The sequence below is a fragment of the Magnolia sinica genome, chromosome 2 (assembly GCF_029962835.1).
Source record: "Magnolia sinica isolate HGM2019 chromosome 2, MsV1, whole genome shotgun sequence".
NCBI classification, from domain to species: Eukaryota; Viridiplantae; Streptophyta; class Magnoliopsida; order Magnoliales; family Magnoliaceae; genus Magnolia; species Magnolia sinica.
Genome location: NC_080574.1, coordinates 17233476 through 17249744, shown reverse-complemented (window position 1 = coordinate 17249744; position 16269 = coordinate 17233476). Strand labels below are relative to the sequence as shown.

Here is a 16269-nt window from a genome sequence, read left to right as displayed (position 1 = left end):
CACACTAACAAACACATATTAGGAACGAGTTGAGCCGAACCGAATCGAAGTCAAACCGAACCGAATCGAGCTAGAGTCAGCTCAAGCTGGGCTCGAAAATCTTTCGAGCTTAAAACAATAGCTCGACTCGGTTTGAACCTAACGTTTGATCCAAGCTGAGTCAAGCTAGTTCGAGCAAGCCAAATGAGCTAGAGCTCGACTCGTGTCCAACTCTAGACGAGCGTATCATATCTCACAACTGGATATGATCTCATCTGCAACACTGTCACTTACAATCCTATCAGAATGAGAGGTTTCTCCAGAAATGTTCAGAGAGCCAACAACGGTCCATAAGATTTTGAGGATCCACATGTTGAACCAATCTCCGAATGAACCCAACATTGGATTGAGCCATGATCGAGAGGAACAAAAACATCATCTGAGTTGGGTCTATAACCATGATAGCATCGAGATCAAAAGAATGGGGAACTAGATCCAACCTAGTCCAATAACAGATTGATATCAAGTGTCAAATCCCCACTCCCTGCCACAGACTAGGTGATCTGCCCCATATTTCCACAATGGGCGACTGTGATTAAGCGAAAAATACTCCATTGACCAAATAAGGAGTCTTATAAGGGGGCATCTACGTAAAGAATTGGAATCTAACAAGCATGTCACCGCTAGCATTTCGGAAACCATCCTGGTTAACACCTTCCATGATTGTTAAGGAGGAGATCACATATTCGAAAAGGCCAAACGAAAAATTCTGAATGACCTATAAGCCCAGCAAGGGGCTTCCACCACCTTGAGAAAGCAATAAAAAGAGCATCCGAAGAAGAACTTAAAGCCCCCTACTAAATACATCTATCCACATGTCTACTTTACTTTTCCTATCTTAATTTACCACTGTTCAGCGGCTTTTGCTATAGTACGTTTATCTTAAGAGTAGATTAAATATCTGAAAGCTTAAGTTGCCAGATCCTTATATCCATCTAAGTTCCAATTCAGTTGCTCACACCATGGTCATATCCTATTGACCACCTGCCCCAATCGCTTGTTTCGATAGGCATGTTAAATATTTATCTTTCTTTTCTTTTCGCTTTTAATGGTTAGAGTGCGTGACATGATGATTATAACATGGCTACTATATTATGAAAGATCGGTCATTTTTATGCTAGTCTTTACTCTGATATGCGTGAATCTTTTACTATGATTGAGAAATATCATATTAAAGCACTTATTAGATTAAAAAAAAAGTCCTTAAACCAGTAGATTCCGTACTCACTAGTACAAGGCAAAAAGAACTCATTCGCAAGGGTTAACCCACTCCTTCACTTAAATCATTTGACTACGTTACACACTTCTAAATTAATCGGTGATTGAGAGGACTCTGAGTTTCAATCCAGTCTCCAATCTGTCCATCTCGATGCAGGGGTATCAACCAATTTAGTCAATACCTAGTTAGGTAGAGACTAGCATGCCCACACAATCATAGACGCATACATACTTCCAATCCAGACCCTCAGTCACACAAGTGGTCTTGATTGACTGAAGTGAGGGCAACAATACACACACACATTCTATTCTACTATTTTATGCATGATATGTACAGGGTACACATTTTCTCAATTGATAATATTATGATACTAAGTTACTTTTCATGGTATTTATTAATTGGAAATAGATTACTAATAATTTTAAAGTTTTTTAGATTAATTTGTATTTTTCAAATGTTGTAACACTTTTCTTTAGAAATCAAAAGAAAACTCTTGTAATTTTCCATGCGACATGTGATTTGGTACGATTTGACCCTTATTACAACATTTAATACAAGAATGATTGCAACACATTAGTGAAAAGAATGTTATATATGTTAGGATAACTGTGGATGCATTTACTAATTAGGGTCCTAATTTGAATATAGAACACAATAATTTTACCATAAACATTTAGGTGTAATTTTTAAGAAAGCTAAATATCTTAGTATTATAAATAGGCTTCATTTGGCACCCCAAAATTTGGACCGCTTAGATTGGTGATCCTTGAATTTGGAATACCCGAATTCAGAACACTTTGGTTGTTTTTGGTGCCTTGGATTTGGAATCCCCTTATAATCCCAAAATAACTATGCCTTTAAATGATGCAGTATATTTACATGAGTTTGAATTTAATTATTAAATTAACTTTAATATTTTTAATTAGTGTACATATGTGATTTTTGACATGATGATTGTAATAAGCTCATTGAAATATATATATATATATATATATATATATATAGAGAGAGAGAGAGAGAGAGAGAGAGAGAGAGAGAGAGATAAAATTTAAAAATATGATGAAATTCCAAGCCTCATATAGGTCATATGCATAAGATTACAAATCGAGCAACTAACTAATATTTTTTAATCATCGATTTATATGGCTAATGTTTGGACCACTCGAATCATTCAATTGATATAATTTTAATGATACAATTGGTAATTTAATTGTTTTAGATGTCATTAGCAAGTCATGTGTACAATAAATTAATAGTCTAATGACATATATGTTACACATGCAATTCTCCTACCTTTAAAAATGAGCAAAATAGGAAGATGATTGGTAATCAAAAGCGAAGTGAGAAATTGCAAAACTCACCAAAAGTGAGGATTTGGGTTCAAAATACCCTCCAATCAATGTTGCCAAACGACTAATGGATTTAGAATACCCTCAAATCCTCTCAAATCCATGTGCCAAAGGACCCATAGTTTTAATTTGAAAATGACAATCAATGCACTTAAAGGTAGGCATTTCGACAAATTTTCTTAGATTTTTAACATGAAAAATGGATAAATAATATATAATTTTATTATGAATCACAAATTCCACTGTCTCTGTGTGTGTGTGTATTTAGCATGTTCTAAAAGCGTCCAAAATCTACCTCTAGAAATACACAATCAAGTGCCTCTTTTGGAAAATCTTAACACAGACACACACACTATAGTGTGTGGGGTGTGTGTGCGCGCGCGCGTGTGTATATATATATATAAGTGCCTCTTTTGGAAAATCTTAACACAGAATGAAGGCTAAATGCATCTAGATAAAGCTGCTAAATGCTAAATGCCGGCATTTAGCACCTATATCTAGAATTTTAAAATGATAAAATAAATACCTTAAAAATAACTATTTGCCTAAATGACTCTACATAAAGTTTCTTTTAAAAATAAAAATAAAAAATAGAGCAAAAATGCTTTTCGAGGTGCAATTTAAGTGCCTTTTTCCTATACTCTTAACATAAATAGAGAAAGATGCCTCGCAAGTGGGTATATAAATGCCTTTATTTATTATTTTAATAAGAAAAAAATTACATATTTCAAGAATAGGCGTTTAGATGCCTTTATGTAGAGCTTTAATTTCAGATATTGCTAAATTTCAGTCATTTTTACTAAAGTTTTAATTTGACAAAATGGTTAAATGCCATATGGATGGATATTTAAGTGTCTTTTAATGGAGTTTAAACATGCAAAGACGGCTAAATGCCTTTACCTAAAGAATTAATATGAACAGAGTGATAAATGCTTTAAGGATAAGTATTTAGGATCGTTTATCTATATTTTTAACGTGGGAAAAAATAAGAAATAAAAAATTACACATTTCAAATTTATGCGTCCAATTGCCTTTACTTATGGTTCTGATTTAAAAGGGAGCTAAACGGCTTAGGAATATGCTTCTAAGAGGCTTTACTTAAGAGTTTTCATTTAAAAAATTGATAAAATGACATTTGTGTACGAATTTAGGTGCCTTTTCATAGAGTACTAACATGCAAAAAGGAATAAGTACCGTGAGGATATACAGTTAGATAATTTTATCTAATGAAAATAAATACAAACCCCTTAAAAATAAGCATTTATGTGTATTTATTCAGAGTTTCAATTTTAAAATAAAGCAAAATATATTCAATGGAGGCAGTTTGGTAGGGCCTATTTGGATACCACCAAATAAGTAGCTTTTTTTTCATTAAAAAAAATAAATTTTATTTTATGTAAATCAGTAAGCTACTTTTTAAATTTAGTTTGGTTATTAAACTTAAATAAGCAACTTTTTAGCAAAGTAACTCATTTTGTTAAAATTTCTCTCTTCGCTTTTCAACCTACACAAAAACTACTGAAGAGAGGAGGGCTCCAGCATCTCCAACAAGCATTGTGCATTGATCCGTGTGTGGGATGTTTCAATTAATCTGAATTTTTGGACGATGATGCATTTATGGTGGTCTCTCACAATCTGGACAGTTCAATTTGAGCTAACATATGCCACGTGTACAGATTTAATCTGCACAGTTCAAGTGCCCACAAACGAACCATCATTCCCTGCCCTGCTGGAGTATCAACCACGCACACCCTGCCCTGCTGCGCACGCACAATTTTGAACATGCGGCATATGTTAAACTCAAATGAAACCTTCCAGATTGTGGGACCCACTGTAGATTGGCCATAGCACTATATCAGATTGATGGAACGATCTTGATTTCTTAATTATGGATCCTTGTTTGTTGAATGCGGACGGTTGGCCATTTTCATTTTGCCCATCAAGTAGATGCTCATCCAATGGTGCAGCTAGGAAATCATGGAAGTGCAATGTTTGGTTTGTGGTCTATCCAAAGTGTCCAACGCGGGGCCAGGATGGTACGGTCTGACTCAAGTTACATACTCACTACGCTACGAGTTATATTGTTGATTATTTTAAAACAACGGTACCTGCTATTTATTGCTGTCACGTTAGTGATGAATGGACCCCATTCGGATCATGTGGCCTCCATGCTCGCCCCCACATAACGGACAGTCCACATCAAAGGTGCGCCCCTAACTATGAATAGCCCACTTCCAAGGCAGGCCTCGCATGATGGACTATGCACATCAAAGGCGGGCTCCACATGATGCATGGTGGATATTGAAAGTAGATCCCACATGATGGGCAATGGCATTGATGGTTGGCCTCATATGGTAGATGACCCACATCAAAGTGGGTCCCCATGATGAACGACGCGCATCAAAGGTGGGGCCCACGCAATGGACATTCCACATTAAAAGTGGACCCCACATGATGGATGACCCAAATCCAATGTCCAAAATTATGGGCATCGCACATCCAAGGTGGGTCACATGATGTATAGCCCACATCGAAGGTGGGTGGTCCACATTGAAGGTAGGCTGCATAGGATGGGCAGTTCACATTAAAGACAAGGCCAAGGTGAGCCCAACATAATGAATGGTCGACATCAAGGTTTAGGGCAAACTAGGTGGACCAAACAAACCCAAGGGTAAGTACTTAAGTGATGTTGAAAACCAAACATACCTTTCTATCTTTTGACTGATAGGTACCTAGTTTACTAAACATACTTATGTGCTCAGTAAGTACAAATCAAGATAAGCTGCTTGAGGCATAAGTAGCTTATGTAAAGTAACTTATAATACAAACGCTCCCATAAGGGCAGGCCTATTTGGATTCATCAAAAGCATGAGAAAGGAATTTCTTTTTCTTTTTCAACAAAATTTTCGTAGAAATTTAGGATCTATTTTCAAGCTTGCTATTTGACCAAAAAGCACATGCTAGATTAGCACATGTGGCACATGTGGCATACACGACATATGCAGGCACTTTAAGCTAAATTGCAGCATGCGTTGCACATGTGAGGTGCTTGAAGTTGTATAATGGCACATGTGGCTCAAGACACGCATTAGCACATTTGACATGTGGACACTAAAGCTAGATGATGGCACTATTGGCACGTGAACCATAGATTTTTTATGCATGGCCCAATTAACCACAGGGGGCCAACAGGATCAACTAGATCAGAAAATATGGGCCCACTTGTAGCAACTGTCAGCTTATGATAGTATAGGAACATATAATTCCCAACTCAGGGAACTTCTCTTCAATTTAAATTAGACAAATAAGGGATGCCTTCCTTCTTAACAAATTGAAGATGAAGTATACATAAAATAATTATATTTATATATGTATAAACTGACTAGAAACTACTGGAGAAAAAGGTAAGATGATGATGATGATGATCTGATGATTAACAGAAAATCATGTACCTGAACCCTTGGTCGTTGATGGGGCAGCAACATGGCATTCTGTAACAGCAATTGTGGCTGCAACGGCCACCACTACTATCGTTATGATACAGTCCGTAACAGCCGTTGTGGACAACAACTGTTACGGTCTCTCCTTTTTTTCTTTTTTCTTTTTGGAAAAAAAAAAAAACTGTACCAGCCTGTAATGCGTATCGTTACTGTTAAGTAACGGCCAGCCCTGTAGCAGCCGTCATGGCACACCTTGGGCAGCAACCATTTTCAAACTGCAGTCATACCATCACCAGGACCCAGCAATCCTATAAAGAGGCCTTTGAACTTCTACTGTGCTTCCCCTGATGCCCCACCGCTATCTCCGCAGTACTTAGAAAATTTCAGCTTCTCTCCCCCAAAACTGGATCAAATAACTTATCTGCCACAAGGGAGGAGAAGTGCTCTTGCCAGTCATGGGGTGATGCAAATGGCATCAGACCGCACAGCAAGGGGAGAAACAAAAGCATGGTGCTATAAAATGCGACTCGCCGAATCCAGTATGGCAACAAGACCTGCTGTTGGGCCCCTTGAGACATGGAAAGAGGACCGTGCAGAATACAAAACAGAAAAGGCGTGCAGACATTTGCAAAGAAATGCAGCAAACAGAGTGTCTCCCAATGCAAAAGCCAGCAATATCCGCTCCCGCCTAAAGTGTCAACACACAGCTTGCCAAAAAAGCCACAGACAACTCCTAACAGCAATAAGATAACCGTCACTGGCATGGTCTGCCTTGAAGTCGCCGAACGTTGGAGAAGTGAATAAGCGATCACCAGTATCATCAGCACTCCAAACAGCATGCGGCTCAGAACTGTGGCATGGCATTTCAGAGAATGAAACCCTGAGGTAACAGATGACATTGGATTTGGAACCCACCAAGATTTCGATTCCTGAGACCAAATTAAAGAAACAATTAGATTATGGTCTGCTTTCACCCCAATTTATAAATACTAGCGACTCGACCACTGTATGGCATATGTGTGAAGCAATCCAACCAGCCAAAACATGGGTACTGATGTGGATGGAATCTAACCCCAAATTATCGCACTGATCAAACAATCTTAACCATCTTGTTTTGCCTGCCAAATAGGTACTGACCATTTATTTTTAGCCACCCTTGGATTGTCATTCAATTGGACAGTTAGAATTGTAAGTGCAAGTTTCACATTGCCTTCCATACACAATGGGCCCTACAATATGGATGCTCTACATTGGCATGCATTTATCCCACGTGTAAAGTAGATGAGTCCCCACCATTAGAAACTAACGAGAATGCAATCCATCTACCTGTCCGGAAAAATAAAAATAAAAAATAAAATTGTCAGGTACCTTGGGTGGAGATGTACAAGAGTCAGTGGCCTCCGAGATACGTTTGTAAGAGTAAACATAAGCCCCATACATGAGGCAGGCTGACATTATAAGCAGGCCAGCAACAAGGCAGTCTATACACTTCTTTAGTAGTTCGGCATGCCTTGTATCCTCCAGCTGGCTCTTAAATTTCTCCACTTTGAAAGATGCCTTAGATATTCCCATAGATAGTTTACACCTCTCCAAAATATTTGAATCAGAAGAGAGTGCCAGCTGTGATTCTTTTAACTGCAACCGTTTCATGACAAGAGCGAGCTCATACATCTTGAGGTCATTCGAGCGAGCTTGCTCCATGACGGATTTTTCAAAGGTACTCAAGGCAGATTGATTATATCCGGAACCAGATACACTTTGAGAAAGACTCACCGGCTGTTGGTTCATATCACCACGCAGGATGAGCTCATGGTTTACAGAATTCGATGGGGCATTCTCATGGATGGCTTTGACATCAGCAGGTTGTGTATGAGTGTCAAGAGCAGGCGGGCCTTCCAAATGAGAATCTATAACATCAGAGGTGCATAAAGAACCTCCTTCCTCATTAAGAGATACTTGGTTGAGCAGTCGCAAAGTCTTCAGTGTGCTGCCAAATGATGTTTCAATGTCTTCAGCAGGTTGTGTATGAGTGTCAAGAACAGGCAGGCCTTCCAAATGAGAATTTATAAAATCAGAAGTGCATAAAGAACCTCCTTCCTCATTAAGAGATACTTGGTTGAGCAGTCGCAATGTCTTCAGTGTGCTGCCAAATGATGTTTCAATGTCTTCAGCAGGTTGTGTATGAGTGTCAAGAACAGGCGGGCCTTCCAAATGAGAATTTATAACATCAGAAGTGCATAAAGAACCTCCTTCCTCATTAAGAGATACTTGGTTGAGCAGCCGCAATGTCTTCAGCGTGCTGCCAAATGAAGTTTCAAAGTTTCTCATGAAACCTTCAAATCTGTCTCCAAAGACCTATCCAAAACAAACCATCACAAAAGAAGGCAGAATTGCTACTTTAGAATCTCCACTTTTGATATGACTTTGCATAACTAATTAGATAAAAACTTAACCTCAAAAACGAAAGCTATGGGCAGTTAAGCGGTTCATATTATGACTTACACTCGCCACAGACTCCTTCACAGCTGCTATGCAGATCTGCAGGATGGTAACATAATCAAGTTACTACATTTTCCATAATCTAGCATCAACTTGACAGCAAAAGCTACAGTTATACAGCATGAATGCATCATATGGTTACTAATTAAAGGATCATTGAAGAAGGGTACCATAGAAAGATTGTCTGCTGGAAACCTTTCTCCTGCAGCATCCTTCCGGTCCAGAACCTGAAATTAATACAATCATCAGGAAAATAAAATCATAAACATAAGGAGGTCAAGTTTTTTTTTTTTTTTTCTGGGGGAGGGGAGGGGGACTGAGCTGTAATGAAGATTAAAGAAAGCAGCACATATCATTAACAAATGGTTATTGTTGAGATGTTTGTCTATGCTGATCAACTCTTCATAGTGGCTCCTGGCAGGATATTATTCAACTTCATCTTAATTCATTATGCAGCTGAAACCAGACCCACCACCAGTACTCGCAAAAACAATGTACACTAACATAATGATCACAGCATCTTTTCCCCTTTCCAATAAACAACAGCACCTTCATTGCTCTGCTGCAGCATAAGCAATCTTGTTTGCTTTAATGTTCGCTTTTCATAGCAAATCTCTACTTTCATTCACAACGAAAAACAACCTCAATTGCTCAGGCTCATTGAAAGATGCCCCCTTGACTTCCAGGTGTGTGCACCTATTTGAGAGTTCAAGATTTCAATGAACGAGAGGGGTGTGTGACGACAAGAAGAGATAGAGATGTGATGAAGATTAAAGCAGCAGCACACATCATTGAATGATGATCATTGTCGAGATGTTTGCCTATGCCAATCATCTCTTTGTAGTGGTTCCTGGCAAAACACTATTCAACTTCATCTTAATTCATTAAGAAGCTGAAACCAAACACACCACCAGTACTTGCAAAAACAATTTACACCAACCAAAGGTTCTCAACATTTTTTCCCCTCTCCAATAAACAACAGCACCTTCATTACTCTGCTGCAGCCAGCAATCTTGATTGCTTTAATATTCATTTTTCATAGTAAATCTCTACTTTCATTCACAACAAGAAGCAACCTCAACCATTCAGATTCATTCAAAGATGCCCTCTTGGCTACCAGGTGTGCACACCTATTTGAGTGTTTCAGATTTCAATGAACATGAGAACAATGCCATGAACATTGTGAGAACACTCGTTCATTAGAAATCTAGTTCAGTTGGTTCACATTATTTCACAAACCATGCCCCCTTTTCAGTTCGATACCAACCAGAAATCAAAACAGGTTTAAGGAACCTAGAGCACAAAAGAAAGAGGGTTAGCTTCAATGCCCAAGGAACTAGTCAAGCCCAGAGTTACTGCACAACAGTCATAACCTAAAACATGTCCAATGTTATTTCTAAAAACCATCGAAGGTAAGTTTCATGTACTCACCTAAAGGGGCATCAAGTTATCTAGATTTATTTTCCATTATTCATCAGCCTTCACATAATGGTTAGTTCATACTAGTCTGATAGAAGAACAACTAAGGGTTGCCTGATGGGAGAAAGTAGTCTAGGAGAACTTTATATCTATTTTTTTGAAAGATACTTTATATCTAAACTTCATCCCTTGTGATGGGAACATCTCGCGCGCACATGTACATAATGGTTAGTTCATACTAGTCTGATAAAAGAACAGCTAAGGGGTTGCCTGATGGGAGAAAGTAGTCCAAGAGAACTTTATATCTTTTTTTTTTTGAAAGATACTTTATATCTAAACTTCAACCCTTGTGATAGGGACATCTCGCGCACATGCACGCCCCACCCCCCCAGCTAAGGGGTTGCTTGATGGGAGAAAGTAGTCCAGGAGAACTTTATATCTATTTTTTTGAAAGATACTTTAAATCTAAACTTCATCCCTTGTGATGGGGACATCTCGCGCACATGCCCCCCTCCCCTCCCCCCGGCCGCATGCACGCAAGAAGATGGAGGGCCTTACCATCGATCTGGATATATGACGACGTCCAGGGAGGGCCTCCTAGTTAGAAGACTGAGTTTTGGTTCGTTGGAGTGAGCCCGGTAGTCAAGTAAAGCCCATCATGGGATCTCATGATCATGACTCACTAGTCTGATTAATCTCATATTTTAGGTTTTACTTATTAATGTTATTTAGAATATCATGTACGCTTTAGATTTCTTTGATTAGTTTTTATTTTGGTTTACTTCATCGCCAAGTAATAGGTTGCGCACATGGCGCGAGTTTTGAAGTATATGGCTTTCTTATAAATAGGCACCCCTTGTAGTTTTTTTTTATTGATTAAAGCTTAATAAAAATTCTGCGTTTTTCTACTCCTTTGAGTTCTCGAGTTATAGAAATCCAATTAGGTGCGAAGCCTTCATTTCATCGAAGGGCTAACTACCGTGGTGCGAAGCCACATCGATCCCGATTCGCCCCCATCCTCTATCATCTCTATTTCTCATCTCCTACCACCATCCGCGTTTCAAATCTGTCCTTTATTGCAACAGTTTTTCTCTTTACAGCAGAATTTAAGATTCTGGCCTTGTAGGAGGGCTGAAACTTCAACGGAGCACCACGCGCAAACTGCGCATCCGTTGACACAAAACTTGAAAATTTTGAAGCCCTCCCTTGGCCAACCAGAGCCAAGGAGGCGCTTTCCGCGTTCAACGCCCCCTCGCACGTGCGGCTAGACTATTTCCAGGCCTGGTCCGCTGTCAGCACGCGGAGACTATTTCCAGGTTCAGATTTCCGCCTATTTTACTCATCTTATACCTATTCTCCCTGACCCTAACCCTAGATTGCATTACTTTCAATTTATTTGCCCCTTTTCTTGCCCCAGGGTTCTCTGAATTGGAATTGGTGAATCCCTTGGATTAAGGACTGATTGTTGTGCATGTGTGGATGATTTTTACTTCCCTTTGAGTATTGTTTAGTCCATAATTTTACTGATCCAGCCCTAGTCTGTGTAGGCCTGAAGCCGCACAAATTCCCCTTGTTGAGTGCTTGACGTTATGTGAGATGTGGAATTTTGTGTGATTGTCTCTGAACTAGTGTGATCTAAAGCCTGAAAATCTTGCACATCATATTTGAATTTCATGTCCTGCATCACCTTGCCATTACTTTCTTAAAGTAAAGTTTGTTTTCTGCTGAAGAAAAAACTTCATCGAACTACTGTGTCAATAAGTATGGTGAGAAAAGAGATTCTGTGAATCCAAAAAAAAAGAGGCTATTCCAACAAACTCATTTTCATTTACGAACACAGTAAATGAGATTTCTTTTTATATCATAATTTAATCACTACATCCAGATTCATGTTTCGCAACTATTCTACCAATCATATGAGTTTGCCCCTACTAAAAAAAGGCATAGAGGCAAGTGGTTTGCAGAAAAATCACACCAATAAAATGCATAGATTTCTTCCATGAGCCAGTTTCGAGAGAAATTTGTGACTCGGAAAGGTAACGCAACGATCCAAATGATGCTTTGCACTTTGAATTCATCACACAAGCATTCAAGATCAGGTTGAAAGCTAATGAGGTGTTTGGATATGGACACATGCATCCAACATATCACATTTCGAAGGCATCACTACAGAGAGCAAATCGTGCATTTTTTTGTATCATTAGTGGAAGCTCTTGGTAAAATGTTGGTACAACGACAAGCAGTTGGACCTTTTAGTGGATTTTCTATTCATAAGACAAGCCCTCTGGTCTCCCTTCTCCAATTCACTAACGATATGCTCCTATTTTTTTATGCCAATGTGGGAATGGTGGATAAGTTCAGATTGATCATCCAATGTTTTGAAGCCGAGTCGTGTCTAAAGGTCAATATTGCAAAGAGCATAATGTTGGGGGTCCGTTTGCCTAAGGAAACTATTTGAGAGTTGGCTTCTATGTTTGGTTGCAAGGCAGAAGAGTTTCCATCCACATATCTCAATTTGCCCCTTTGTATTGGTAAGCCTCCTAAACATTTGTGGGATGTGGCTGTGGAGAGGGTGGAAAGGAAACTTGCGAGATGGAAAAGCCGGTACTTGTCTCTTGGGGGCTGCATCACGTTAATCAAAGCCGCGTTATCAAATCTGCCCGTGTACTTTATGTCATTATTCCATGCCCAGCGTCTGTTTTGGCAAAGATTGATAAATTGAGGCAAGACTTTCTGTTGTAAGGGGCCAAAGGCACAAATGAATTTCACCTGTTGAGTTGAAAGGAGGTGTGTAAGGGATCTGATGAAGGTGGGGCTGGTATCAGAGATATGGGAGACATAAATAAAATGTTGTTGGCTAAATGGCTATGGCGCTTTGGGATGAAGGAAGATGCTTTTTGGAGGGACAATGTATCTAGTAAGTATGGGTGTAGCAAAGATGGATGATGCATTAAGGATACTTCGTTGTATAGAGATTCGGCAATTTGGAAAAGTTTTATTTCTGAAAAGGGCCTCTTTACTCAAGGGGCGGGATTTGTGCTAGGTGATGGAGAAAATATCTGCTTCTGAGGAAGATGTGTGAATTAGGGAGGAACCTTTGAAAGCTTTATTTCCGAGAATGGCCCGCCTTTCGGTGGATTGAAATGTCTCAATACCTAAATGTTTTTCGGTAAGTGGAGAAGTTGGGGTTCCGGCCCCTCCATGCCGATTGCTTTTGTCTGAGGAAGAGATTGATGAGTTGATTTCATTGCTAAATTTCATTGAGGTTTGTAGCCCAGTCATTGGGAAAAAGATGGGATGGTCTAGCAATGGGAAAAATCTGGATGCTTCTCTGTGCAGTTCTTCTATTATTCGGTGCATTGAAATTGATTTGATGGGGTCATCAATACCACTAAGTATGCTTGGTCTTGTGGAGCTCCGCCGAGAGTAGCAACTTTTGCGTGGCTCAAAGGGAGAGGGTATAGACTGTGGATAATCTTCAGAAATGGCGGATGGTGCTTCCAAATGTTTGCCTCATGTGCATGGCTAATATGGAGAGAGTTAATCATCTCTTTCTTCACTGCCCATTTGCTAGTAGTGATGTAGGACAATTAACCACTTGCTCTAAAAGCTCGAATTGATAGAGCATGGAGAATTAATCCCTTTATCTCATAGCCCAGGCCCCACATCTCATGGGTTAAGATCTCGGCCGAACCCCCCTTGTGGCCCCCACATCACATGGGTACCACTTCACACGAGCCACCCATCTCACACAGGCCACCCACCTCGTGTGTGCCCCTGCATCCCACCCCACTCGAGCCCTGTGTGAAAATGCCCCTACATTAAGTAGGTTATCGATTTTATTTTTTTCTTCTCAGGTTCAATGTCTCTTGGGGCACCCAAGATCTATTGGTTACTATCTTTTAGGTTTTCAAGGGATGAAGGTTGGAAATGAGAGGAAAGGCATTTGGCATCTATGTTTCCTAGTGGGTCTTTGGGCAATTTTGGAAGAAGAAAAGGAAAATGCTTTAGGAACTTGAGTTATGCTTTGGGATGGGTTACCCATGTGGAATCCTTGAAGGATTCCGATTTTTTGTTTCTTGGCATGTAGCCTTTGTCTGCTATCTTAGCAGTATCAGCTGCGGCTTTTGTTTCTGTTTTTTTTCCTTTCTTTTAATACAAGTCTCATTATCTTTCAAAAAAAATAAAAATGCTTTGGGATGTGTTAAGATATGTGCAAGGGGCCTGATTATTGATTGAGCTGTGTCTGGGTGGGGATATTGATTATAATTTTAGTAAACTTTGGCTTGCTGGCTTTGGCCTCCTAGCTTTTACACTTTTTGGCGCTCTGTTTATTAAAAAAATTGTTCACTCTCAAACAAAAAATAAAATAAAATAAAATAAATCAATGCAAAAACTGTCCATTACCTTAGGAGATCGTAATAAGATACGAGACAGAATAAAAGGGAGGGAAAATTTCAGTCCACGGGTGACATTATATATACATAGAGAGGCTTAATGTGCAGATGGCCTTTATGATGCATATGTTTTGGTAAAGGTGATGGGATTTCTAGAAGGCCTTGCGGTGGCCTTGGGAATGCGAGCTGACATGAGCACACTAAAGAATATGCCGGCATGCTTTTGGGATGTATACAGCAGTTCTCAGATGGAAATCAGCACCTTGGGGTCTACCTAAAGCTGCTCCAAGATGTCAAACTCGGGCATGTTTGTGATGTGTTTGTAGATGCCGTGTGGTAATGAATATTGGAATTGAGAGAGAGAGAGAGAGAGAGAGAGAGAGAGAGAGAGAGAGAGAGAGAGAGAGAGAGAGAGAGAGAGAGAGCATTCTCTTGAAGAGGGATAAAACCCTAAAAATGAATTATGGGGTGTGCAAAAAACCATTCTTCTCTTATTTCTCCTTTCTCATCCATTCCATATCACTAGCACATGGATTGCATTGCAATAGCTGGTTCAATTAAGAGAATTTGACAGCGTTTTGAGCCCACCATTCCTCTCGACATTTCATCATATGCAAGAACCTACAGAAATCCCGAGGGTACATCTAACTGTCCATATTTCATTGATGAACAACCACAGCCTAATTCATGAGCATTTCAAAAACTTTTTAGAGATTTCATAAGCATTGCAATTTCCTAAAAGAAAAGAAGAAACAGAAGAAGAAGAAGAAGAATAAGAAGAAGAACTACTTCCTTGGAAAAAGAAAAAAGAATAAAAAGCAACTATTTTCTATCAAGAAATTTCACTATGACATCTAAAAACACTCACCTGCGCAACTATGGCAGCGATCGACATCCCTAGAGGAAGCGCGAGGGCCTGGACATCATGCCCACCGCGGGGCCCGCAGGGCGCCGACAGGTTCCGGCGTCTCAGAGAGAAGTGCCTCACTCCTCCATGTGGCTGAGAAGAAGCAGCAGAAGAGGAAGAGGAAGAAGAAGAAGAAGCAGGAAAAGAAGGTCTTGGCGTTCTTTTCTTCTTTCTGATAACCACTCTGCCTTTATGGGAAGATTTCGGAGAGTCCTGCGCTGGAGAAACACCGACCGCTGGATTCGACTGGGCCGCGGCAGTTTCGCTCACGACGCGATCCGCATCGTCGGTGAGGAGAGGGAGAAGGGCTGATGAGGACACAGCTTCCTTGCATTCTTTTGGTGGTCCGCGGTTTTCAAATCTGGAAGGTTCCGACAGAGGGATTTTGGGGGAAGAAGAGGAGTTGCAGGAGCATGGTGCGAGAGTACGTAAAGGGATTTCCATTGAAGAAATAGACATGCCTTGAGAGGGAGAGAGTGGGGAGGGAGGAGAGGAGGGGTATGCTTTACTGCCTCAACGGGAAGAAGTTAGAAAGAAAGAAATAAAAGAAGAGAAAATGAGTTTTCAGTTTGTCAATCGGGATCAATGGATGGGTAATCCAGTCCATTGATATGTTGTTTCCCACGTTGGATGGTATATGAATCAAAATATTCTTGAAAATATGATAGTAACGTATCGATTTTTATTAATGAGAAAAGAAACGGTCCACGTTGAACATAAAAAAGATCCTGAGATTGGGTGCGGGGATCTTCCCGACCGGGCGACTTTTGAGAAAGCGTCGGTCCATATGCGACACAGTAGTTCAACGGTCTGGATTATCGACCCAATGGACCTCACACGTCAGAATGAAAATAGGTGGGTATTGTTCGAAGATGAGGGCTCCGCGTTGTATTTCCGCAATCCGCTTCCCTCCGAAACCGTATATGCCGGCAGGTCCAAAGCAGCCCGATACAGGGCGGCGTTACGGCCCGTGTCGGGGTAATCTCTGAGATGCGTGTTA

General features: G+C 40.0%; 1 protein-coding gene across 1 annotated transcript; it reads right to left on the bottom strand.

The window, feature by feature from the left end:
• Positions 1-5905: 5905 nt before the first annotated feature.
• LOC131236463 (protein CPR-5) lies at positions 5906-15800 on the bottom strand. Its single transcript, XM_058233645.1, has 5 exons — positions 15231-15800; positions 8717-8773; positions 8550-8585; positions 7416-8402; positions 5906-6976 (listed from the first exon to the last, which is right to left on the bottom strand). The coding sequence occupies exons 1-5, from the start codon at positions 15726-15728 to the stop codon at positions 6431-6433; spliced, it is 2124 nt and encodes a 707-aa protein (XP_058089628.1). The 5' UTR covers positions 15729-15800; the 3' UTR covers positions 5906-6430.
• Positions 15801-16269: the final 469 nt, after the last annotated feature.

What these genes read in the sequence shown, in the direction of transcription:
- LOC131236463 (XM_058233645.1), bottom strand. Translation starts at nt 15,728, where the DNA reads ATGTCTATTTCTTCAATGGAAATCCCTTTACGTACTCTCGCACCATGC. An exon ending in TCGCTGCCATAGTTGCGCAG is followed by an intron (nt 8,774 to 15,230) that starts GTGAGTGTTTTT and finishes TATTAATTTCAG; the next exon opens with GTTCTGGACCGGAAGGATGC. An exon ending in CTTGTACATCTCCACCCAAG is followed by an intron (nt 6,977 to 7,415) that starts GTACCTGACAAT and finishes ATTTGGTCTCAG; the next exon opens with GAATCGAAATCTTGGTGGGT.